Source organism: Pteropus vampyrus, unplaced genomic scaffold (genome assembly GCF_000151845.1).
Source record: "Pteropus vampyrus isolate Shadow unplaced genomic scaffold, Pvam_2.0 Scaffold133, whole genome shotgun sequence".
Lineage (NCBI taxonomy): Eukaryota > Metazoa > Chordata > Mammalia > Chiroptera > Pteropodidae > Pteropus > Pteropus vampyrus.
This window is the reverse complement of record NW_011888914.1, coordinates 5,139,521-5,165,221: the sequence shown is the minus strand read 5'-3', so window position 1 is coordinate 5,165,221 and position 25,701 is coordinate 5,139,521. Positions and strand designations below refer to the sequence as shown.

Sequence of the window (25,701 nt, the reverse complement as noted above, 5' to 3'; positions counted from 1 at the left end):
CTTGAGAGTGAAAGTCCATATACTTTTATGACAGTAGTACTGTGTCCGAAATGGGCATAGAGACGCTAGCTCCGCAGACACTGAGTGCCCCAGAGACGCGGAGTTTCTGTGTCCTGGTCCTGTTTTCTCGGTGGAATGGGCCTCCGAATTCCCCCAGGAACGGCTCAGTAAGTACGTGTGTGATGATTCCCATTTAACTGACAGCTTGTTGTTGAAGAACAAATGGACTAAGGTACAATAAGTCATGTGTACTTGTTGATACACTTTTTATATGGCTAACAAATTTCTGAGATCTCCAAGACAAGGTCCACCTGTCAAGGGATAGTATTTACAATTGTTCTCATTTAAAAAGTCTGCACTTCTGTAGAGATTCGGTGGACATTGTAGTTAGCACCTTAGACTACTTTGATGTTCTGCATTGAATCTACATGCATTTTCATAATGGAACACTTAGTATATTGTCTGTATTGCCATAGCAGATCACTCTTCTACAAAATTGTAAGCTTCCTCAAGGCAGGTATAGTTTTTATTCACCTTTGATTTTTCCACCAAGTAATGCCTGTGCATAAGTACTCAATAAATGATTATTAAATAATTACACCACTAACTTGTAGTTCTTACATTTCTAGACTCTAAAACAGAGGAATGGAGACATGAAGAGACAGGGTTTAAAGATGCCAAATAAAAGTGGAGGATGTTTGCAAGATAGTAATCGTACTCAGAATCGATTTGCTAATCAAGTCTCTCTGGTTTTAAAACTATCATGGGTAGGAAGTGGGAATGACCTACTTTCAGGCTATACTTTTAAATCTGCTTAAATATATTTATCTTTAAATATATTTTCATTCCTTCTCTCTTCTTTCTTTCTATAGGTTAGGTGTGGTGAAAGCCATTATACTTGAAGTGAAAATGTGCTTTGCTAACCTTTCATCTTATCTATCCTTGGATTTACTGGTACATTTGGCTATTCTCATATTTCTCACTTTTCATATTTTCATTGGCATCCTCAGATAACATAAATTGGAGAAACGTGGTTTGGATATCTAAAATACTTCACTTGGGAAAGTGAGCTGCAAATATTAAAATCCATTAGCTGCCTTAATTGTTGCTCTTTCAGCTCCCAGTGATACTTTTGTATCCTTTTACCTTAGCATTTGAATGTACTCCCCAGCCTCTTCCATGAGTAAATATTTGAAGAACCTGTCTTGTTAATATGTAATATCAGCACACATATGTTGTGCTAATATTTTAGCTGATATTGTTTTTCAGAAAGGGTTCAGTTGTGCGCATTCATCTTATACGATGGCACTTAAAAAGCATTACCACCCCTGATGCATTACGAAATATCCATTTTGGACAACATACTCTCTAGAACACTTTTTATTAACACTAAAAATCTCTTGAAGAGGATGCAGCACACAATAGGAATTCTTTTTTAAATGCTTATACTAAAAAAAAAGTACTTTGTTTGGAATATTATAGTGAAAAGACTAGGTGCCTCATCACTGTTTCTGAATCTGTAGACCATTCAGTTGTAAGACAAGCCTCTTGTCTTATTTTCTACTAACAAAAATATTTGTTTTATTCTGAACTTTAGGGTTAACAACTTGAATTTCCGTAGTACCTCTTCTGTTTTGTTCAGGTGCCAAGTATTATATGGTTCAGAATGCCATCTCTATTTACAACATCAGGAAAAAATGCTGTTGAATTTATAGTTTCTCGATAACCTTATTCTTTTAAATGCTGTCGAATTTATAATTCTCAGTAACCTTATTCTTTTATTTTAGCATCAATTTCTCCTCCGTTGTGATTTGTAATGGAGTCTTTATTGCTATTTTTTGCTTGACCTACTTTCTTTTCAAGTATATAGCGTGTTTTCAGTGATGGTAATTTCTGTAGTGTGTAGCAGTAAGAATCTTAAATGACAATGAAACATTAGTTGGGTACCACCTATTCTAGAAATACTTCCGTTGTTTAAAAATCATCTGGTTACAAGGTCCACAATTTCATAGTCTAAAATCTTTTAAGCTATGCTTTTCATGAGTTAGCTCTGTTCTCTCGATGATAACTTCGTTCTGTTCTAATTCAGTTATTCTTCTTTGTTGCCTTAACCTGCTAGAGATTGTGGGCAGAGACGTTCTTGGGGCTGAAGAGAATGGAGCGAAATCTGGTACCTCAGGCAGTAGATCTCTCCTCCTCCCGCCTGGTGAGAAGTCAGTTTTGACAGCTCATAGCCCCGCTTTGGCTCTCACGCTAGAGGTCCCTGGGTGGGTTTTACCTTGTTCCTCTTCCCCTACCTCTGGCCTGCCTACAGGACAACCGCAAATGCAGCCATTGCCCCAGCCCACCAAGAGCTCTTCCACATCCGTCCTCTCGGAGAACTGGAGTATTTGTCCGTAGAAGACTTCGGGGACTAGGAGAAGCCACGCCAAGATCCGGACGCTACAGAGGACAGCCCCTCCCCAGGCTTTTCGCCGGGTCGCAGCGCCCACGTGACCAAGAGCAGGCCTCCATCAGCCCGCCCTTTCGGTCGCGGCTGCCCACTTCCCGCTCAGGGTAAGTAAACCGCGGTTTTCCGCACCGCCCCAACCCCGCCTTCCTCCTGTCCCTTTCCCTTCACCACCACCCCCACCACCCCGGCTCCCTTGCGCCATTCTCCCCGCCTCCCCTTCCTCTCCACCGGGCCCTTTGTACGTGCTCGGCGGCGTGCGAGCGCGCCCGGCACGTGACTCCTCCGAACGTGGCATTGTGTTATCACGTGACCCAGGTGCGTACGCGACGGAGCGGGGTGTGAAGATGGCGGACGAAGAGGCCGAGCAGGAGAGGTTGAGTCGCGGTGGAGGTGGCTGCATCGCGGAGCTACAGCGCCTTGGCGAGCGGCTCCAGGAGCTGGAGCGACAGCTGCGAGAGAGCCGGGTGCCGGCCGTGGAAGCGGCCACAGAGTACTGTCAGCAGCTGTGCCAGGTGAGGGCGCCTAGGGTCCCCTCCCCCTTTTCCCCAGCTAGAAGGGGAAGAGGGCGAGCGGGCGCCTGGCGGCCGAGCGGTGGTCGTTGCTGCGTTAGCGTCGTCGGAGCCGCTGCCCGGGCAGGAGCAGCAAGTACGAGGAAGGCGCCTTTGTGTGACTGCCGTTGTGGCGGTTGTTGTCGCAGCTCCCGGCTGGGGGAAGGGAGTTGTGGTCAGGGCGGAAAATCCCCCTCCCCTTCTCTTCCCCGAACTCAGGACTGCGCGGTCCCGGTGCTGAGGAGATGTAGGTGGCGAGAACTGGAGCCCTCTCCACCGCCGAGAGAGGGTAAGGGGGGAATGGAGGCCAGGTCTCCTGCTTCCTTCTCTTATTGTGCACTGGAGATTACCGCGCCCCCCGCCTCTGCGCTTCTGTTTCCCACTCCGAAGGGCCTCCGCCCCCTCTGGTTTGATTTCTTTGCCTCCCCTTGCTTTCATCCGACCCGCCCCCGGCCCAGTCCTCGCTGTCTGCGGGCCTTTGTTGTTCGAGTTTCGCCTTAGGACTGAAGGGGCCTTTGTTGATGTTCCGAGAAGCAGTCTCCGCCGACCCCTTTTAGCTGGGCGAGACGTTCGGGCTGGGGGGCCCGGGGGTTGTCCCTTTCTGCCTTTGCTGGTTTGGTGAACCACTTCCATGGTAAAGGTTGCTCTCTTCGGTAGAGAGGAGCTGTCCCTGTGTATGTATCCTAGGCTCGAATGTCCCTGTGGGGCGGCTTTACCAGAGTCCGCTTCTCTTTTGCTTTCACCCTTTGAGTACGGTTTCCTCTGCCCTTTCTCCCCCATCTTCCTACCCCCGTATTACTTGGAGCTTTCCCTATTTGGCCTCCTGGTGAAACGGAGAGATCTGAGGTTCGTGTGGACTTGTGTTCAGGTCAGTTTGAGACCTTTCCTTTTCTTGCACAAGGACACTGCTTTCGAGTAATTGCGTTCTAACCAGGATTTAGATGTTAATAACACTGTTTGATAGAAATCAGAGATTAAGTGTGTGTGTGGGGGGGGTCTACATTTGGACTTGATTACAGACTCCATTTACGCCTGAATCAAGGTGCTGCTGCTTGCTATGGTGAAGATTTTGGCTAGATTGTCTTGTGGAGGAAAAAGGCAAGATTTATATAGGTCACATTTAGAGTTAGCTTGTGAAATATATCATTATAGACAAGTTGTTTTGGAAAGATATCGAACTTAAGATGGAACAATGGTGGACCATTTTAGCACTTCCCAATAGATTACCTTTTTCACTTAAATGTTAGCCTCCAAGTTCTGAAATCTTTCTTTATAAGATCAGGGATACTTGATACCATACAAAAAATTCTCCATTGCTGTGTGCACGTTATGGTCACTACTTGGTGGTAGTTCATTGTCTTAAAAAAAAAAAAAAATTGTCTAGGAGGATGCATATGCAGTGTGAAAGCTCCCCTAAGGTAACATAGGTCTGGTGAATACCTACGGCAGAATTAGAGATGTGTCATTCCTTTGAATCCTAGTTTTAAAGAATTGTTGGAATTTGCCAGTTTCACTACTCTGGCAGTACCCACTCATTCTTAATTGGTCGTTTAGGTGTAAGGACTTACTTTAGATATAAAAATATACTTCAGTAAGATCACCATAAAAGGAAGTCTCCATTTATAACTAAAGTCAGTTTTGTAATCAGTGAAAAGTATTAAAGGCTAGCTTTGCTGGAAAGACATTTTTCAGATAACAGTGTCCACTGATGGATTTAAGGCTAATTACTGTAAATACTCTTGGCCAGCAATATTTATAAGCAGGATTAATAATTCTGGGAAAATGGAATCTAATGCAAGTTGGATTTTTTTGAGGATGTGCAACATCATGAAGTTATCACTTTAAAATATTTTAAATGAAACAGCATTCTTTATCAGTATGAAAGTAATTTTCTGTATTAATTTTAAGTGGTTAGTCTTACAACACAAATTGTTTTCATTGACCAGTGCTGCTTGAAACAGTAATAAAACAAATACTGGGTTGTGGATTTAAAAAAATATAAAGAAATATTTTATGCACTAAAATACCACAATAATTTAAGTGAATTTGAAAGTAATCTCCATTATTTGAATAGGTACAGAGTACATCTGATCTTTGATCACCACTAGAACATTTTCTATAATTTTCTTCAAAGTAATCTGTTTATGTTAGTGATCTGGTCAAGTAGGAGATAATTTGAAACAATTGTTTCTTTAAAATTATATTCTAGACATTAATACTTAACCTTTTGATATGAATTGAGCAAAAACAGTGGTTAACAATTATTGAATTTATTGGAGCAATCTAAAAGCAGTGCTAGAAATAATAGGAGCTAGAAATTGTCTTGGTTTCTAACCTTGAGATTATCATTTAACGTTTCTGTCTAAGCTTTTCCTGTAAAGCTGAGATATTCCCATGCTTTAAGAGGGCAAAGATGAACAAACATTTGTCAGTTAATGGGCTTCACAGTTAATATTCTGAGTGTTGATGCTTAGTACTTGTGCAGTCCTCATTGTTGTATTTATTTTAAAAAATGAATTAGTTTATATTCTGAATTTTTACCTCAGCAAAAGATGAGTTTCTGGAGAATATAGTGAAACCTTCAAAAACAGAATTTCCTTACACTTTCAAGTTTATTTTCTTTCTTTTTGAATGAAGTAGGATAGTAACTGATTTCTAGAATTCTGAAAAAAAAATAGAAATGAAGGATTAAGTTTTTCTTACTATTAACAGTTTTGTTTTGCTCTTTATGTTGGGTTCCTTCCTGGAATCATATCGCATTTATTTACATGAACATTTGCTTAAAGCTTAATTGGGAGGAGGGGAAGGAGGTAGAAGATGGGTGTATTGGGTGTGGCTGTCAAAAATCTCAAATTTCCTTATATCTGTACAAGCTCACTTTAATCTGGGTAATGTAGATTTATTCATTTACTTACTCAGAATAAGAATATAGGATAATCAGAAATAATTTCTTGCATTTTTTTTTTCAGGACCATTAGTATATATGAAATGATTATAGTTGGAATGTCTTGGACTATTTATTTTATTAGACTGGGCCAGTATTCACTCATTCAGCATTGTTATTGAATACCTACACTGTGGGTCAGGTAACCATGACCATGGTGTCCCTGGCGTTAAGGAGCCTGCAATCTCTGGAGGACAGTAGACAAATAAGTAATGATAGTAAAAGATTTATATGCCTTATTTCTGGATTGAGTGCAGTACAATGGAAGGTTATTTATTTGGGAGTTTAAACAGAAACATTCCAACAGAAGAAGTGTTCTAAAAGGATTTTAAAATAATTATTCATTCAAAAAGTTCAGCCATTGTAATAGTTGAAGAAGGGATTTTTGGGGAGTATGTTTGTTGACAGTATTATATAGTAGGCTGGATGATTGATTAATGCACATTATGACTTACTGGTTGTTTATCCTCTAGTGACTGATAATTGTTTTAAAAGATTGAATTGCAGTTGTTTACACAAATATATGTAAAACACACACACTCTCAGTTCATAGTATAAGCAGTGTTTTTCAACTGGACATAGTACTTTTTCCCACTGCAGTTCTCTCTTCGAAAGCATTTGGAAATAATGTGGGATCAGTTGTTTGGTCATTGCAGTGGCTGGGCATGTGATACTGTCATTTAGTGTCTATAGGCCATGGATGCTAAATTTTCTGAAGTGAACAGGACATTCCTACTCCATTGAAATTTATTCCTTTCCCTAAATATCCATCGTGCCCTTTTGAGGAACACTGAATAGAATGAAAAAGAATGTATTAAGATTTTTTTTTTAAGTCATCATGCTCTTTTCATGTTAAGAAAATATAGTTATATTAAGAAATGTGGTTAATCTGGAACAGGTACAGGTAAATGCTTTTCAACTGTATTTAAATTCACATTGAGCTTGAGAGGTCAAGAAAATGTTTCTTCCTTAGCAGAAATTACAAGCAATTACTTAAACATTTAGTAAAACGATTCACTTTTACTAGGTTAAAGAGGGTAGCAAATTCAACATACTTAATTGTCCTGATTGAAGCAGAGATTTGACCTTTTGATACAGTTGAATTCTATACTTTAAAGAAAGTACTTAATGCAAGGACTAGGTTTAGATGTTAGCAGGGGGGATATAAGATACAGGAGAATCTAGTAGGATATAAACTAATAAGGTAAGATTTAAATATCACTTCATGACAGTTAAAGAGGTATCAAAAGGTAGTATGTCATTAACTAACAAATTGCTTTATTTTTCTTTTTTTAAAATTGAAAATATAGTACATTGAAATGATTTTTAAAAATTCAAAAACAGAAAGGTTGTACAACAAAAACTTGATCTCCTTTCCACCCTATATCTCCAGTCACCTTCCACAAAGATAGTCCCAATAGTTTTTTATGCATATTTCCAGAAATACTGTTTGCTCTTTTTTAAATTTAAGATGAAGACATACCATATAATACATCTTGGTTTTTTTTAGCTGAAAAAAAAAAGATGTCATTGAGATCATTTCATAGCTGCCCATATAAATATATGGCTTTCTGTTTTAAATTGTATGATAATTCTGGTCTGTGGCTGTGTCTAATTAATCTGTTAATTATTGGTGGCTAGTTAGAGGAATAAGTTATTTTTACATATAGTAATTTTAATAAAGAGTTCAAAGTAGTAGTAAGCACTTCAGGGTAGGTATCAGAGAAGGCTTTACTGAAGAAGTAGGATTTGAGTTAGACTTTAGTACCTTTATTAACTATTGTTAGTGCCTTATTGGTGTAAGAAATAAAAATCAAAACTGTTAGGAGAGCTACTGAGTATTTAAATTATGTAATTAAAATGTTCCTTTGTATATTTTTGTTTCATCTGTTTGAAACATGTTGTGTCATGTTTTTGCTTAGTTTTGATTATAGTGGCAAGAATTTTGAAAATGCTTAAACGTTTTCCTTAAAATAACTAGACATTTTTCTTTTGATATCTTAAGAGGATATCTTAAGTTAATTTGTAGGACACTCCAAATCAGAAGGAAAGATGACTTGCTTGTTAGTGATAATTACTTTAGGTATTGAGGGAGTAATAAGTCATTTAAACTTTAAAAGTTTAGGTAATGCTCAGGGGAAATAATTTTTAAAGTGTTCATAATTAGTATGATTGCATGCTGGAGATAGTAAATTTCACTTTTCAGAATATGCTTATACCAATTTTAGCACAGGAAAATTTTTACCAAATTTTGCTTGCCTCTTGACACTTCTTGGTCCCAAATTAAAATGGAGGAAGAGAAGATGTATTCTGCAATTGCCCTTCATAATATTTTATGTGACTAACCTGTGAAGTCAAGGATTTTTGAAAATACAGGTTCTTAGCTACTCTGTGAAACTGCTGCTGTATTTTCCTTACGATTCTGTCAAAAAATCAAGAAATTACCTTACTTTTCCCATCTCCCACACATAAATCTAGTTCTTAAAATTAACCAATCAACATGTGAGTAACCTCATTTGTAAAATGGAAAGTTTGCTCTTCATTAATGTGTTCGTCATATTCCCCATGTAACTTTTAACTGTGTATTGTTTTCCAGGAGAGCCTTTTGATTTATTGTTTCTCTTTTGACATTGAGAGTTACAAAGTACACCTCAGAAAAAAAAAATATTTCCTTTTAGCTCCTTAACTTTACAAAAATTTAACGGTCTCTAAGTACATATATTTAGCCAAGATTTGTTAAAATTTAGTTACAAAGCTTAATTTATATTAATCAGATATTTAAATTCCTCTTATGTAGGAGCACTAAGGGAGCCATGGAGAATTATGGAGTGAATCTCAGCCTTCAAAGAGTTTACAAAATCCGGTGCATATATTAATAGTTAAGCAACACTATTAGTAAAGTATCTAATGATAAATATAAGTGGAATGTGAATTAAGAGAACTAGAGCATTTTTAAATTACTTAATTTAGCTAAGAATTTAGCAGGAAAGGAAAATATCGTTTACACTGGGTCTTGAATGAATTTGAATAACCAAAGAGAAATGGGAATGATGGGACTCAACACTCAGAAATGTAACAGCTGTTCAAACTGGCATCTTAGCGGAAAATGTCAGAGGGATTAAAATTGTATAGGAAAACCAGAGGAAGAGTTTAAGATCCAACTCAAGAAATTTTAATTACTCTTGTAAGTTAGATAATATATGGTTACATTGCCTAAAGACTCCCCCTTACAAGTTTAGGATGTTGAAATAAAATTAAGTTAGACTGTTATAACCTTTGTTTTTCTTAGAGTATCTTGTATCAGTTATTGTCATGTAACAAACTAATCCAAAACTTAGTAGCTTTAAAAGAACAGACAGTTTTTATTACTGTTCTCAAGTCTGGATCTTTTGGGTGGTTCTGCAGTCAACTGGTAGGTTGTTTGGGCTGAATGATGCCAGGCGGTCTCACTCATATGTCTTATGATTGTCACATGGGTTGGTTAAGGGGTCTCAGGTTGGTTCATCCCTGCCTCACTCTTACCTTCTAGTAAGGTAGCCTAGATTTCTTTACATGGCAGTGAGACAGCAAGTTATAGTGCACAACTGCTTTTCAAGACTCTGGTTGTGTCATGTTTACCAGTGTCCCCTTGGCTACAGCAAATGGTCAGACTCAGCCTCTTTGTGAGTGCAGAGAGATGTGATTCTTTAGGGTCCATTGCTCTTTTAGTCCTACTGCATATAGGTTCCTTTTTCGCTTTATTCCTCGTTGCAATCCTGGGTACTTGCGTAGGCCAAATTAAAATTTTTCCTCTCTATAGCCTCCACTTTCTTTCTTGTCACCCATATTTCATTACCAAAACACATCTAACTCTCCTTTTTCTCTTGGGTTGGCAAAAGGCATTCTTGCTTTCTAATTTCAGTCTCTAAATAGAAGGGCATTCCACTCCATCACTGTAACTTCGGAAATTTTGTAGAACATCCTCTTTATTTACATTGTTCTTTACCTTAATATTAAATCTGGTCTGATTTGGTGTTTTGTGTTGTGTCTACCTTGTACAGTCTAAAAATAGCATCCTAGTTCTTGTCTAATTTTTGGTCTTTTCTTCTTAAGTGATGAACTTGTTTTTAACCTTTTTTTTTCAATTTGTGAAATTACCCAACATCTTGCTTTTATCCTTTTGTCTCAATGGGATCCACTACTTGAGTTTATGAAAACTCAAGAGTCTGTAGATCTAAGTTTGTTTTTGATCTCAGCTCACAGTAAAATGTAACTTTTTTACTTTACTACTTAGTTGTCACACTAAAACAAAACTATCACCAAACATTACTTTCTTGCTGTGTGCGATTCTTTTTTTCTCCTCTCCTCTCCTCTCCTCCCCTCCCCGCCCCTCCCCTCCCTCATTGTTTAAAAAAGCTGCTCTGAATTTTATGGCCCACTAATAAGTTATTACCAAGAGTTTAAAAAACACTACTTTTAGGGGATTGCTGGGCTCAATTTAGTAGTAAGCACAGTGGCAGGCAGTCCTAAGTTATAAGGTGGCCTTCTTGACTAGTTGATTCCAAATATTCTTACATTTTATTTAAGAAGAGCATCAAAATTAAAAAAGTTTTAAATTTCCTAGAGTGAATGTTATAAATCCAGCATTATGTCCATGGAACCCAATTTGAGAAATACTGGATAAAATACAAATTTAAGTTTGAGCCCAGTGTTCTCTCCTTGCTCCATTGTTTACTTTTTTTCATTCTTTCACTGTTCAACAGGAACTTTCAGCTCTATCCAGATTGGTCTGTTCATTCCTCACAAGTAGATCTGTTCATTTTACTGCCTTTACAACTTTGCTTAGGGGAGTAGTGTTTTGTAGTGGAAGGCCAGAGGGCTTTGAGTTCACATTTGAGTTCCCCTACAATCTGGATAATATATTTAGCTCAGGTTTTCTTTGTTTTAAAAAAGTAAGGGGAGAGCTTGGAGTTAGAGGTTAGACCAGGCACTGTTAGATGCTTTACTAACAATGAATTGTTTAATGTCAAGACCTGTGAGGTCATAGGATTAAAAACTGTATAATCTGTTTATTTTTATTTCTTTAGTGGAAATAATAGCCTTTTGTCTGTCACTTTTGTTGCTTGCTTATTTAATACCTTTTTAAAATTAAATTTATTAGAATGACATTGGTTAATAAAGTTATATATTATTATAACTTTCAAGTGTACAATAATTTGTCATATATATAGTGCATGGTGTGTTCACCACACAGAGTTAAATTTCCTTCCATCACCATACATTTAATCCCCTTTACCCTTATCTACCTCCTTACTCCCCTCTTTCCCTCCGGCAACCATTAAATTGTTGTCCATGAGTTCATTTGTCTTGTTCATTTGTTGTTTTCAATTTTGTATCCTACATATGAGTGAAATCATATGGTTCTCAACTTTTTCTTTCCAACTTATTTCACTTAGCACGATAATCTCAAGATCCTCCATGTTATCGCAAATGGCAGTATTTCATCTTTTCTTACTGCTAAGTAATATTCCATTGTATGTATGTACCATATCTTCCTTATCCATCATCATTATTATATAATAGTTGTTCAGTGTGACACTGACTTATCTGAAAATGTTATTAGGCATTTGTTTAAGAAGACTGGGGTGTGTGGTTAAATGGCTAAAATGAAGCAGTTCTTTAAAAAATTTATTTCAGGTACTGTCTGTATAATGTATTCATGTAGAACAATTGGCATCCTTATTGACATCTGACATAGAGGATATTATGTATTAACACTGTAATTCCTAGATGCAAGTTTTATATTTAGAAAGAAGTGATTAAATTGAAAAGTAGTAATAATTGATTTGATCCCTATCTCAATTAGTTTATAGGGATATTGGAAAGCTAGGATATCAAATATTTAAATTAAGTACTATAGAATTTTGATTTACTGTAGTTAATTGAAGCAGATACTTATGATTTTGAGAGGAAATTATTTCCAGCAAATAGGAATGATTTTGCTGCTACTTTTAAATGAGCCATTATTGTCAAAACTAGGCATTTAGAATTTTTATTTACTCAAGATATATTGTTTGCATTTTGTATTTTTTATATAAACGTGTACTATTTTTGATCTTTCCTAATTTTTGCAAATATAAATCTCAGTCAACATAAATAACTTGAAATAATTAAATATTTAACTCAAAAATATTAACATTTTTATCAATTTATAGTCTGAAAAATAGAAAATTTTTAGTTTTAATTTTCTGAACGAAACTTTCACAAGATTTTATTATTTCAAAAGAATAAAACAAAGTTTAATAAAGTACGCATTAAAAATTGATACTAAAGTAGTTTGAATCTGGTGACTTACCATGACTTTTCCATGTTTGTATAACTTAAACCTCTATCAGGGAAAATTAAACAAAAAATTTTGCCTGCCTAAAAGGGATATTACCTATAACAAATATTGTAATTAAAATTTATATTCTCAAATAAATTGATCATGATGTTCATCATCAGCATGAAGACATTTTGTCGAAAACATTTCTGAAAGCTTGTCATAACCACTGCTTCTTAATTAAGCATTAACCCTAGTATGTAAAAAATGTGGGCAAGAAATAAGTCAGATAGTATATTCAATATTGTGACCTATTTACAAAATATTTCTGAAAAGATGGCCTGATGGTGCAAATGCTGCCTATAGAGAAATTATTTTTTAACACTAATGGACTTTTGAGGATTTACCTATTTTGAATGAAAACATTTGTGGTGTTTGATTCCCCCTGCCTCCCCGCCTTAAAAATCTCTTTCATAGATCTTGTTTTACCTGATGAAAAAACCTACACTCTAGATTCTGTCTTGCATATATACTTTCTTGATAGCCCATGAGATAATGTGAATTAAAGGCTTGGGATTCTATAAGCACATTGGTGTTTCAGAGAATTGTTTATTGTGACCCATACATGCTACTTACAACTTTTCTTTCTTTATCCTTGAAATGGAGATGATACAGACCTTTGTTGTTACAAGAATTGATCAAAGGCATAGTTATTCAAAATGATTGTTGTGATGTAAAGTAACATTTTCATTTACACTTAGAGACGACTTTGGAAACACGTTTGATGTTTTTATATATGATAATGACCTAGTGTAATTTTAAAGCATTAATAATTCTGTGATTTTTAATTCTGTGATCTATTGTCATCACATTGAAAAATAATATTAGATTACTGATTTACTAACTTGGTTGAAGTCTGCATTTTAGAGAAGGCAGGATTAGATTTTATGATAATTTATAAAGATCTTTTTGTTTTGGAGGCAGGTGGCAGATTACTTGGTATTTGTGAATGTGCCAGAAGGTTATTAACTTTACAAGTGAAACCTTTCTTTTTCCAGAATTTCAAACCAGGGATTTGAGAGGTTTAGGATGAGAGAAGCTAGTGTTACATAGTAACTAAAAGTATAGATTTTGAACTATGTTTTTAATTCCAACTGTGTTACTTCCTGTGGGGCTACAGGCTTGGTTTTGTGTCTGTCCTCGTCTATAGACTAGAGGTATTAATATTAACTGACTTAAAGATATGATTAAGGCATAATGTTTGGTGAGCACGTTGCATAGTATGATGCTGGAGGTACACAGTAGATGTTAGCTGTTAATACGTTTAAGAGGGCTAGATCTGAAGTTTTTCCCCACAAAAGAACATTAATCTTAGTGTTAATAAAATACTCTTTAGTTTCTTTTCATCTAGGTAGTAGTTTTCAAACTTAAAAAAAAAAAAAATAGGGGAACTCCCCCTGCCCAGTCTTACTTGATATCTTGATGTATACAACAGAAAACTTACCTCTACAGAACAGTTTTAACAAGTCCTAATCTAGAATATAACAGCATCATTGCCAGACAATATAAAGGGAATTCAAGCGTAGTTCTCTTCTGACATTTTCTTCTTAAACAGGGGTTTTTCTTATTTTTCTTCATTTTACTGCTTCCTTGTCTGTAGTCTCCTAAAGATAATGAATGTTCTTGTTTTAGAGATATAATAAAACCATCAACTGAAGACTTTCATATATTTTATTGAATTTTGAAATACTCTTAATTGTGGTGCTTATTCTTGTCTTATGTACTAAAGCACATTAAATAAACTCAGTTTTTTGTACCTAAGATTTAAAATAAATTTATTTCTCTGGGATCATGGCCTTTGACATGTATATAGTATGACTAGAGAAATTGTACCTTATGAAAGAAGTAGTAAATGTAAATACTAGTGAAACTTAGGCACAAATAACTCCACAAATATATTCATGCTAATGTTTAATTATTTCTGAAAATTAATTGAGAAGACATAGGCATATGTATACATCCCCCCAAATTTTCTTCATCTCATATTTTCTCTGGATCTTTCATTTTCTTCTTTGGACTTCCGAAGAAGTGGTACTTACCTGGAAAGTGAATGTTTTCATCTGTGCATTTGATCCCCACCCCCTCAGAGAACCTTTCCATTTTCCTTTGTCTTCATCAATTTTCTTACCATCACTCCTGTCCTTAAGCCTTTATCAATATGTACCTTTCTCATCTTTTTGCTTTGTTCGGTCATCTATCTACAGATTTCTCCCTTTTCTCTAACCCCCTTCTCTCCATATATGAAACTTCTTTTATCTCAAAAAACGATTTTCTTTAACTCTTGTTTTCTAATCTTTATTGCCATACTTTTTGCCTTCTTTTCTTACCTTTCATTACAGTTCTACCATGACACTTAAAGTGTTCTTTTAGAGGTCACTTGCTTGGCATGTCTGAAATACTTTATTTAAACTGTCGACCTGAGTAACATTACATTCCAGCAGCTCTGACTATTCCATGTGCCTACGTATTGTTTTTTAAGAAAAAATTATCAGCATTCTAAAAATCATAAGCCTTCATTTTGAAACGATGTTTGGCCTCTCTTGGAAAATCAGAAGATCTGGCAATATTGGACTCATGGCTATAGGCTGAAGTGGCTGCCAGCTCAGCCCCTGTTGGAATTTTAAAATGTTTGTGACCCCATCTTAAGTTTATCTCTCTTCACCTTATTTACACTGCTCTCCTGATTCTACTACTTTTGTCATTGCCCTTTAGTTGTCTTCTGTAAAGGAAAAACTCACCGTTTTTTCCTTCCTATGTAGGAGGGAAAAAAGTTTTTTTTCCTACTGTGAGTTTGTTCCCTGTGAATCTCCTTTACTACTCACACAAAATACTTCTGGTCACCAAGTGTATGGGAGTTTTTTCCCCCATAACAACAAGCAAGTCTCCGACACCAGCTGGATGTCCTACAATTTAATTTAATTCTGACACTGTCACCTAAAGTGTCAGATAGATCTCACAGGTTAAGGGTTCAGTCTCATATGATTGCTTTTCCCAACTTCTGCTTCAGAAGTCAGTCACAAGCTCAGATTATCACCTGTGCTTCTGACCAGTTGGCTATACATCTGAGGTTTCCACAATCCCTTTCTTAGGTTTGATTAATTTGCTAAGGAGGCTCACAGAACTTGGGGAAAGACTGAGTGTACTTATATTTACCAGTTTATTAAAGGATGTGGTAGAGAATACAGATCAACAACCAGATAAAAAGATACATAGGACAAGGTTGGGCAGGAGCTTCTGTCCCTGTGGAGTTGGGGCGTGTCTTCCTCTTGGTATGAATGTATTCACCAACCTGGAAGCTCTGTGAACCTCACACTACTAGTATTTTTACAGAGGCATCCTTATGTAGGCATGATCAATTTTTAACTCAATTTCTAGCCCTTTTCCTCTCTCTGGAGCATTGGGGGTGGGGGCGGGGAGCCGAAACGTCCAAACTTCTAATCATGACTTGGTCTTCTGGTGACCAGCCCCTTTTCCAGAAGCTGTTGAGGCCCACCCCGAGTTGCCTAAAGTGCTCTTATACCTTAGGAAATTATAAGGGTTTTAAGAGCTCCATGCCAGGAATCAGGGGTCAGAGACCAATATATGTATTTTCTATTATCTCACATTTTCACTGACTCTTCTTTTCACCTGTTGGATGTGCACAGTAATTATTAGCTAATATTAATATATTTAAGAGGACTAGATTCAAAATTTCAGAATTTTGTATGTGTGCGTGCATGCGTGCATATGTACATGTGGGTATGATTTTCCTCAGTGATCTTTTCTTCTTTTAGTCTTCATTAGTGAACTTCACCTGTTTCTCCCACTTCATCATTACGTCTGAGATGGCTCCCTCAAGTGGCTCATAATACTCTGGTTGATAATCCATGCCTTACATACTTATCTTCAGCAGTCATCCACTCTGACCACATACCCTGCTTGCTCACTCTGGATAGGATTTTCAGGTGTTCATTCTTTTAGACCTTACCATTCTTCTTAGCTCTTATCTCCTATTTCCAACCTCTTTTGAAACTCTTCCTGTGGATATTCAGTAGGTACTTTTGATTAAACATATCTGAAATTGAACTCATCCACTCTCCTTTGCACTCTCCCAGCCCCCACCAAAAAGAAAGCCTGTTGGTATTGGTGATATTCCCTCCTCCCCCTCAAAATTAGGTTTTAAAATCTTGAATCATTTTTAGTTCTCCCTTCTTTTATCTGAAGAGTCCAGTCACCAAGTTTTGTCAATTTAACTCATGCACTATTTACTGTATTCTCCTCTGGTTAGATCTGGTATGTTATTGATGGCCACTTCATTTCTTGCAACCAGAAAATTCAACACAGACTTTTTTTAATGAAGGTACTTTTCTGTCCTCCATTCTCTTCTCCAGTTTGTCTTCTATATTGTCACTAAGATTATCAGTTATCTTTTCAAAGCATGGATATCCTCTTTTGTCCTTAAAGACTTTAAAAGGCAGCACAGTATTGAAGAGTTCAGATTCTTGGTTGGACACTATGAGTTGAAATCCCAGAGCTACCATTTACTAGCTATGGGCTCAGTTTCTTAACCTATTAAGTGATAATGACCTACTTCATAGGGTCGTGGCTGCCATAACATTAGTAAGCACCACATAAAATGCTATTCCATGAAAAATAATGCTCTTCCTTTTTATTGGACTGTGTATATTTTTCTGTATTTTATCATAGTTTTTTTTATTACTGTGTCTCCTTACTCACCGTCCCCCACCCCCACCATTGAAGCTCCTTAAAAGCAGGGGCCATATTTTACTAAATCATAAGTAATTAAATTTTATTGAATAATTGTCTCCTCTTTTTTTCTTGAATAGGTGGTTTTAATTGTTGGAGAGGGAGTGAATTTTGTGCTTATGAGAGACCATTACTTACTGAAATTAGGTTTCTTCTAACCACTCTTTATTTCATCTCAGTTCTGACTTTGAGTATCTGTGTTCAGGGCTGGCAAGGATTCTGCGTGATTGAATATGTGATTGAATAGTTCTTAGAAAGTAAACAGAAGATATGAGAGACGGGGGAGAGAGAAAGAGAGATTGAGAGAGATTAACTCATTTAATCTTCAACACCTTTTGCAATAGGTAGTTACCATCTCTAGTTATAGAGAGACTGCTGAGGCATAGAGAGTAAAATAACTTGCCCAAGTCAAGTAATTAGGATTTAATTCTTAAAGAACAAACAGGAAAAGCAAAACCCAACCTACATAAAACATTTCTTTTTCTTTTTGGAAGGAAATCGTAGGTCATTGATTATTTAAATTTGTTTTATAAGGTACAAAGGGAATTTATAGAAGTAAATTTTAATTGTTTAAATTTCAAAAAGCAGAACAATGAATATAAGCATTGTAGTGGAGTTTGAGTAATAGCCTTACTTAAAAATGTGTTAATTAGGGCTTCTTTGTTTAGTGGGAATTTGTTTAGCAGTAGTGGGAATTGGTTTTTAATTTTTTGATAATATATGGGTTATTTAAGGGTAATCAATACATATTTATGAGCTACAATGAGAGCAACTTGCTGAAGAAATCGGTTTCTAATCTCCAATTAAGGAGAAAAAAAATCTGCGTTTGTGAAGTGTTTGGCCTCTTTGTATGGTATAAAGAAGTATCTAAAATCCATGAGGAAAAGTAGGGTCTACATCAGTGGTCTTTAAACTGCTTTTAATTAGGTACCCTACTAGTAAACATTTGAATGTGAAACCTCAATATGGGAATGTCAAATTGTAAATCATATACACATACATACATATACATGCACATATGTACTATTTCATCTTACATAGTTATTTGAGCTGTTAAATAATAAGGTTTATTTTAAATTAATAGAAAAAGACGTTTGCTCCCCCCTCTGTGTTTCATTGTATACTCTCTGGAAACCACTGTTAACTAGTGCTGTGAGTAGTGAAGGTTTCTGAGATACATTATTAAATAACTGCTTGATTTTTCCCATTTTCAGAGTATACTAGATGAGCGACAGCAGTGACCCAATCAGAATTTTTCATACTGGTTTTAAGTTAAATTTAATGTAATGTGTATTTACAGTTTATTGCTTCTGTCATGCTTTACCCTTTATGAAGTTCACTGAGTATTGAGTGTGGCAGTTATCAGGTTCCCTCCCAGCTCTAAATCTACTCTTTATAACTTCCTCTCTGATTTTGGAGCTTGACCCTTTAGACATTTCTCTGTTGCATGAAATTAAGCTTTATCAGTAGAGGATGCTGCAGGAACTTTACTCGAGGAAAGGCCTTCTGTTTTTGTTTCTTGCTCCTACTGCTTATCTACTAGTGGTATGGATGTGGAGACATCCACTTGTCCTCAGCACCAGGTGAGTGCCCAGATTGAAAAGACTCAGTGAGCTCATGGTCAACTTAGTGACCACCCCACCACAGTTCTCCTGACATGGACATTGCATACCCCAGACCTCTTGTCTCCTTGATGGAGAGCCACCGGTCAACATCCCAACTCTTCATTCATGTCTGCTTACAAAGTCCAAACCCTAGCTTTGGGGAAGGGTCCTCTTCCAAGTTTGTTTCTTCATAGGGTACTCTCACTCAGCCCTTGGGTATTCCTTAGAGTTCTTTTTACATGTTTATATATGTTACTCTCCTGTTGTAATTAATTCTTTATGTGACACTTTCCTTGTTCAAATTACAGTGTACTGCCATTTCTTGGTTGGACCCTGTCTGATGTCATGGGTTAAAATGAGATAAATTACTATGCTTATGCATAAAAAGTGTAGATTTGTACCAGTACTTTTTCCTCTTATACACATGACACATTTGGGTCATCTGCTAATCCATGCAAACTAGTTTTGATGTTAGAAAGATAAAATACAATGGTTGTAAATTCAGTTATTCATTCTAGTGGGATTATAATTGTCCTTAAAAGTCATTGGCCCCAAACATTGTTAAGATGAAAGAATGGAATAATTGCGTAAGTGTATTTTCATAGTTAAAATCTATCAAACATTAATTTAAACATTGAGGAAACATCAAGTGAGAACTTTTTAATCCTATTACATGCGTTATTAGCATATTTGATAATCAGCTCAAAAAATTTCCACCTGATCATTTCTTTTTGAATAAATTAGCAAATGACAGTCATATGAATATCTTTAAAAAATTTCCTTAGATGGGAGGCTGGGTTTTCATGCATGGCATTCTATTCCTAGACTATAAAACAACATTAAAAACTACATTGTGAAAAAAAAAAAAAAAAGAGGATGGGCTGGTGAGACAAGGAGACACCGAAGTGCTATTTGGACTAATTTATTAGTAGTGCTAACTTGTTAAATGGTTTATTTCTAGGCATCTAAATTTCGTTCCGTGTATGATTTTCATATTTGTGTTTTTTTGTGGATATTTAAAATCTAGCTTTGCTAATTTTAGGATTTCCCTCATAAGTTTAATAACATTAACCAAATATCTGCAGTTATTTCTATGTAGTTGGCTGTAATACTTCATTCCCAGGAATTTGTCTCAATTCAGTTAATTGATGGATTTCTGACTTCTACTTTGGCTTTTGCGCACCCTTGTTCTAGCTTTTTCTTTGAAGCTGTGATATATATTTTAAATAGATGATGATAACGTTTCCAGAAATTGAAGGAGGAAAGAAGAAAAGTAAATTAATGATCAGATTATTGATTCTATAGCAAAATTTGTTAAATTTACTATATCCAGTAGCCTTTATGCTGGTACAGAAGTAATGAATCTGCATATTATATTAAAAATTATATTATTTTAAAAAATCAATAAAGCAGTAGGACACCAGAATCTTGTTTGAGGGGTTTTCTACCTTCTGGTTCCACTGCTTTAGCTTCATTATTTGTGACAACTTTGGATAAAGAGATATTGTTGAAGATAAAGCTGATGGCCCTGGCTCTGTAGATGATAATCTGCCCAGTAGAACATTTATCCAGTTCATATCTTAAATAAATTTTTTAAAGCAAATGATGTTTTCTGTAGAGGAGCCAATTATATTTTTTAAACTTAGGTTATAATTACTATGCATACAGAAAAAAAATGCTTTTCAACAAAGTTACAAATAGATTTTTTTTCCTTGCAGTAGAAAAAAATGGTACTTTATTCAAGTCTTTGACATATGAGATTCAGTAAGGGTGTGATGTACTAGAGAAAGATAATTACAACATGAATCTAGTTATCTTAAAGGAAAATAGAATTCTTTGCAACAGTAAAAGTAATAGGGAAGAAAATATGCGTAATATATATTGCTATCAAATACATTTTTTCTTGCAGGTTGGCCTTTACAAGAAAATATAATACGAAATTCAAGTATGTTGTATTTATTGTAGTTTACTAAGCAGCTACTATTTATTTTTTTTAAGGTCCCTTCAGTCAGCACAGTATGACAGTTTAACACAGTAATAATTTAAATTTTGTTGGTGTACTATCTGTATTCTTTTAGAACTTCAAGCATACTTTTCTAGGTATTAATGGAGGTAAAATTCCCAAGCCAATCACAGAAATCTTTTTTTTTTTTTTCCACAATGTAGGCTTTAATGTTGTTTTATAGTCTAGGAATAGAATGCCATGCATGAAAAAAGAGTTCTCTACTGTTTTTCTTAGTAGTAGGCAAGCATACTTTAGAAATAATAGTTGTGTTGGGGTGGGGGGTCCATTCTTTATCACTTTATTTTCTTTACCCTGCCCTCTTTCCCAGGTAGCCACTGTTCTCACGCAAACTTCCTATTTCATCAGTCTAGGAGAATTCAACTAGCTCTTAAGGAACATCTAGACTATTTTGTGATGATGTGTGGATGTATCTTAGATAAGATTTCAAGTTGATAATAAAAATGGGAAAATATGGGCAATTTGAAGGATAATTTGGAATAGAAGAGTCTCCAAAGAGACAAGCCACATTGCTGCTGCTGAGTACAGTCTTTTTAAAGAGTTCCTGTACTCCTGCACTCAGTTTCTCTGAAAAGTTGAACTCAGAACTCTCTCCTAGCTACTCCTATAACATTAGCAACAAGGAGTCATGGGGTGAATGAACAGGGTAAGACTGGAGCCTTTGGTGTGTATAGTTTTGTAAATTCAGAATTCCAATTGTGTCATTATCATTCTTCTCTTTTTTGGTTATTAGGTGAGTGAATAAATTACATTTTTAAAAAAATTAAGTGACATTCTCTTGAATTTATAATCCTAATGCAAATAATACAATTTTAGTGGGGAAATTATTTTTTAAGTAAATATAGCAAGTGGTCAGCCCTCTCTGTCTTAAATACATAAAAAGTACTATTAATTATGGGTTCAGATCAATCATGATAAATATCAATGAACCCTTTATTTAAAAAATTATCTTGTCCAGTATATCATTTAATTAAATCTCTGGATTCCAAGGCCTGGCCACTTAGTACTGGAAAATAGACACATCAACAGCCAGATCCTTAGCTGAAGGGACTGTATGATGAATGTGTTCTCTGGCAAAACTTTGATATTTACTGATAATGTAGTTTGGTGCTCCTGGATTAAAAACTGCTTTCACTGTTTAACTGTTTGTTTAGGCCAGCAGTGACAACATTAAATGCCTATAAACCTTAGGAATGTAAAGTAACAAAATGACTTGGGTAAGAAAAGAGTAGTGAAGAACCAGAAAGCTTCCACTATGATTCACCCAACTGCTACCTACCTGCTTATTACTGCTATGTGGGATTTAACTGGCCTAGTGTTGCTAGTTGCTAGATCTTTTGATTTTTCAAGAAAAACTAAAATTCCAGATTCTTATGTGTAATGTCCCAAATATTGGCAACTAATTTCAAAACGTCTCGGAGGGTGGGACCCAAAACAGTATGTGAGCCAAACAAAACATGTCTGGGGAATTTATTCCTAGATATTTTAAGCAGTCTGTAGTTAGCCAGAAATAAACAATACATGAAAAACAGCTCTTCCTCCAGAATGAGTTTTGGTTTTTTTATAATTCCATCACGATCTGTGTGCTTCCCTCCTTCATTTGCATCTCTGGAAATTGCAGTCTTCTGAATGCATCTGGAAAGGGAGTTGTACAAATGGCCGATATGATAAGGTGAGGGAAACAACTCAGGTTGCTTTGGCATCTTGTTTAGAATACAGAGGTCTTTAAGGTAAGGATTACCATTGGCACATAAGTAGAAATCTCTTATCGTTTTCCTGGTCTTGTATTCCTCTATAGGACTCTACGCTTTTTAAAATTTATCCTGAGGCCTGACAGATTTCTAACCAGTATTCTGAGTTTCCAGAAATATTTAAACATTATATATATCCAAGCGTGATTTTATGAGTAATTCGTGGAAGGATAGAGGAGAGCAAATTGGTAACACTAGTTTGCAACCATGTTAACTTGAAACTTAAGTGATTAAAGTTTTAAATATATACTTATGTTAAAATTAGTTTTTAGAATATCAGTATTCTTGCTTAACATTTTGCATGATGTAAGAACAGGTCTTGAGTTTAGATTAATACATGGCCAGCTGTATTCTAATTATTTTAGAAAGTTTAGTTCACTGTTGTCTTTCAAGTAGCAATAGCCAAATAGCAAGCAAGTTTATTGAAAAATGAACATAATAATGGATTTAAAAAAAAAGGCACATCTTTTTTTAAAAAAATTTTAGGGTAGTTTTAGATTTACAGAAACATTGCAAAGACAGTACAGTGAATTCCCATATACCCCATAGCCAGTTTCCCACATTAGTCATATCTTGGTTAGTATGGTATATTTGTAGCAATTATTGAACCAATATTGAAATATTTTCATTAACTAAAGTCCATACTTTGTTCAGATTTCCTTAGTTTTTATCTTAATGTTTTTTCTGTTACAGGTATCCTATTGAGGAGATCACATTACATTTAGTCGTATCTCTTTAGGCTCCTTTGAACTATGATGATTTCTAAGTCTTTTTCTTATTTTTGAAATGACCTCAAGTTTTGAGGAATACTGGTTAGGTATTGTGTAGACTGTTGCTCAGTTGGAATTTAATGTTTTTCTTTGACTAAACTGGCATTATTGTTTTTTTGGCAGGAAGACCACAGAGGTCATATGCCATTGTCATCACAGCCATTAACAGTACATATTATCAACATGACCTAATGTTGATGTTAATCTTGATCACCTGGCTTAGTGTTTGTCAGGTTTCTTAAATGTTTTTTTTTTTTCTTTCACCCTTTATATACTGTACTCTTTGGAAGGAAGTCACTGTGTACAGCCCACACTTAAGAGGTGGGAAGTTATTCTCTACATCGTTGAGGGTGGAGTCTAAATACATTATTTGGAATTCTTCTACATGTGAGGTTTGTCTCTTCTTACATTTGTTTATTTGTTCAGTCATCTATTTACATCAGTTAGGACTTGCGGACGTTTATTTTATACTTTTATTGGGTTCTAATCCAATACTGCTGTATTTTGTTGCTAAAATTGTTCCAGCTTTGGCCATTGGAGCTCTTTCATACTCTTTTACATACTCTTCCTCTCCTCCCCTCAATACATGTGTGTGGTGGTGGCGCAGTTAGCACAATACGTCTTGACCTAGAAGGAAATTTTTCAAGTAGAGGTTAAGTTTTATATATAGATAATCCTTCCATTTTTACACTCTTGCTAACCTTAAAACTCCATAATAACTACAGAATTTAACTATTATGATTATGCTCTATTCACAGCATTCTTTATTCAAGTACTTTCAGAGACATTAGTAAACGTTATCTTGGAAGTGAATATTGTTAAGGTAGAAGATCCTAGAAGAATTTGAAGTTCTTGAAGCATTGAAAAATGCCCCAGGCTTGATATAGGGAAATTTACCAAGAAATAGAGTTTTTAGACTAGTGCATATATTTTTTAAGAAGACTGAAGAAAAATTTCTTTAAAGAAATATTTAAATAGATAATACAAATGTTCGAAGCATGTGGTTATTTTACTTTTGATGAACTTTAATTTTTTTGGTGATATCAAATTTACTTCCAGAAGTTGGACTGTAGTATATTAACCTGCCTGGAGCCGGTGAAGTCATTGGCTGGGGTGGAGGTCATTGGTGTTAATATATCTGTAGAAATTCGTTTAGTCATTAGCATCCTTTGAAAGTCAGTTCTAACAGCTTTCTAGATAATGGAAATATGCTGTAAGTCAGATAGCTATAATACCTTTGTGTGATTGTTTTTCTTAATTCTCCAGTACATAGTATTAAGAGTCTCTTTCCATTTTTTCTTTACTATTTCTTTTTTTAAGTTATAATACTCTTGTTATTTAAAAACCCTGCAAATACAAAGGTGTTATCCTCTCCATTCTTTTCCACTCTTCACTCCAGAGGTAACTAGTTTCAAAATCAAGTATCTTTCTAGACATTTTCCTATGGATCCACATAAATATAACTCATTTATATATTTATACTTAAACAGTGGGATCACAATACATATCATTCTGTAGTGTACTTTTTTTTTTCATCTAATAGTGTATCCTGGTTATCATTACATGTCAGTAAATTCAAAACTGCCTTATTCTTTTTAAGTAAAACATTGTATGGACATACCATAATTTATTAAACAATCTTCTGTTAGTGACGTTTAGGTCATTTCCAATATTTTGGGTTACAAAAGTGTCAGAATATTCTTTCATAATATCTTTGCATGTATATGGCAGTATTTGGTAAGGATTGTTTTGTGGAACCAGAAATTTTGGTTCAACTAGGTATGCCCATGTTAAAATGTTTGTATTACCAAATTGACCTCCAGAAAAGACTATACCGATAAACATTCTATAACACTGTTTTTTTTAAAGTTTTATCATTTTCTCTATTTGGTAAAATGATGTCTCTCTGTTCCTTTTAATCTTTATTTTTTTGTGTTCCTGACAACTGGGAAAGTTTGAGAATTTATTTTTCATAGACATATGCTTTGTGATGGAGAAGGCTTTTCGTTTTTCAGCTCTGATTCTGGGTTGTGAGGGTGCTACAGTTAAAGTTGTTTTCAGATAAATGCTATTTTAGGAATATTTTTAAAACCTTTATTTCAAGTACTTCTAAGTTGTAATTAATATTTTCTGAAAAAATAAAGGGATTTTGGACGTTAATGTTTCAAGGTTTAATATATATCGACTGATATTTTTTCATTAATTTCAAATTGATTCTATAAATTTCATGAGTTAAATCAGTAGAAAATTCAGACGGCCAGGGATCTATGTCTTAAATTACACTAATTTGCTTAAAATTTTAATCATAAAATAATCAAGTCACTACTACATACTACATATTTCTGTGCTTCATGTTAAGTCATTTTTTTTTTTAAATATTAAGAATGATTTTGTAGTTGGGAAATGGATGATGGTTAATATAGGTTATTGTAAGGTATAAAATACGTAAATGTATTAGATGGGTTGGTAAAGTTATTAATTCTCTGTAAATTTCACAGTCCT

General features: G+C 35.3%; 1 protein-coding gene across 3 annotated transcripts in view; it reads left to right on the top strand.

Moving 5' to 3' along the window:
• The first annotated feature begins 2,419 nt into the window (after nucleotides 1-2,419).
• ZNF292 (zinc finger protein 292) overlaps nucleotides 2,420-25,701 on the top strand; it is a 77,980-nt gene continuing 54,698 nt past the window's right edge. Inside the window, exons 1-2 of one of the 3 annotated variants that reach the window (XM_023534844.1) lie at nucleotides 2,420-2,556; nucleotides 2,768-2,964. In XM_023534844.1, coding sequence (XP_023390612.1) covers nucleotides 2,797-2,964 — 168 coding nt within the window. In that variant the 5' untranslated portion in view covers nucleotides 2,420-2,556; nucleotides 2,768-2,796. Of the gene's footprint in view, nucleotides 2,557-2,767; nucleotides 2,965-3,032; nucleotides 3,290-25,701 lie in introns of those variants that run through there. The other 2 variants (XM_023534846.1, XM_023534845.1) reach the window with 2 other exon arrangements.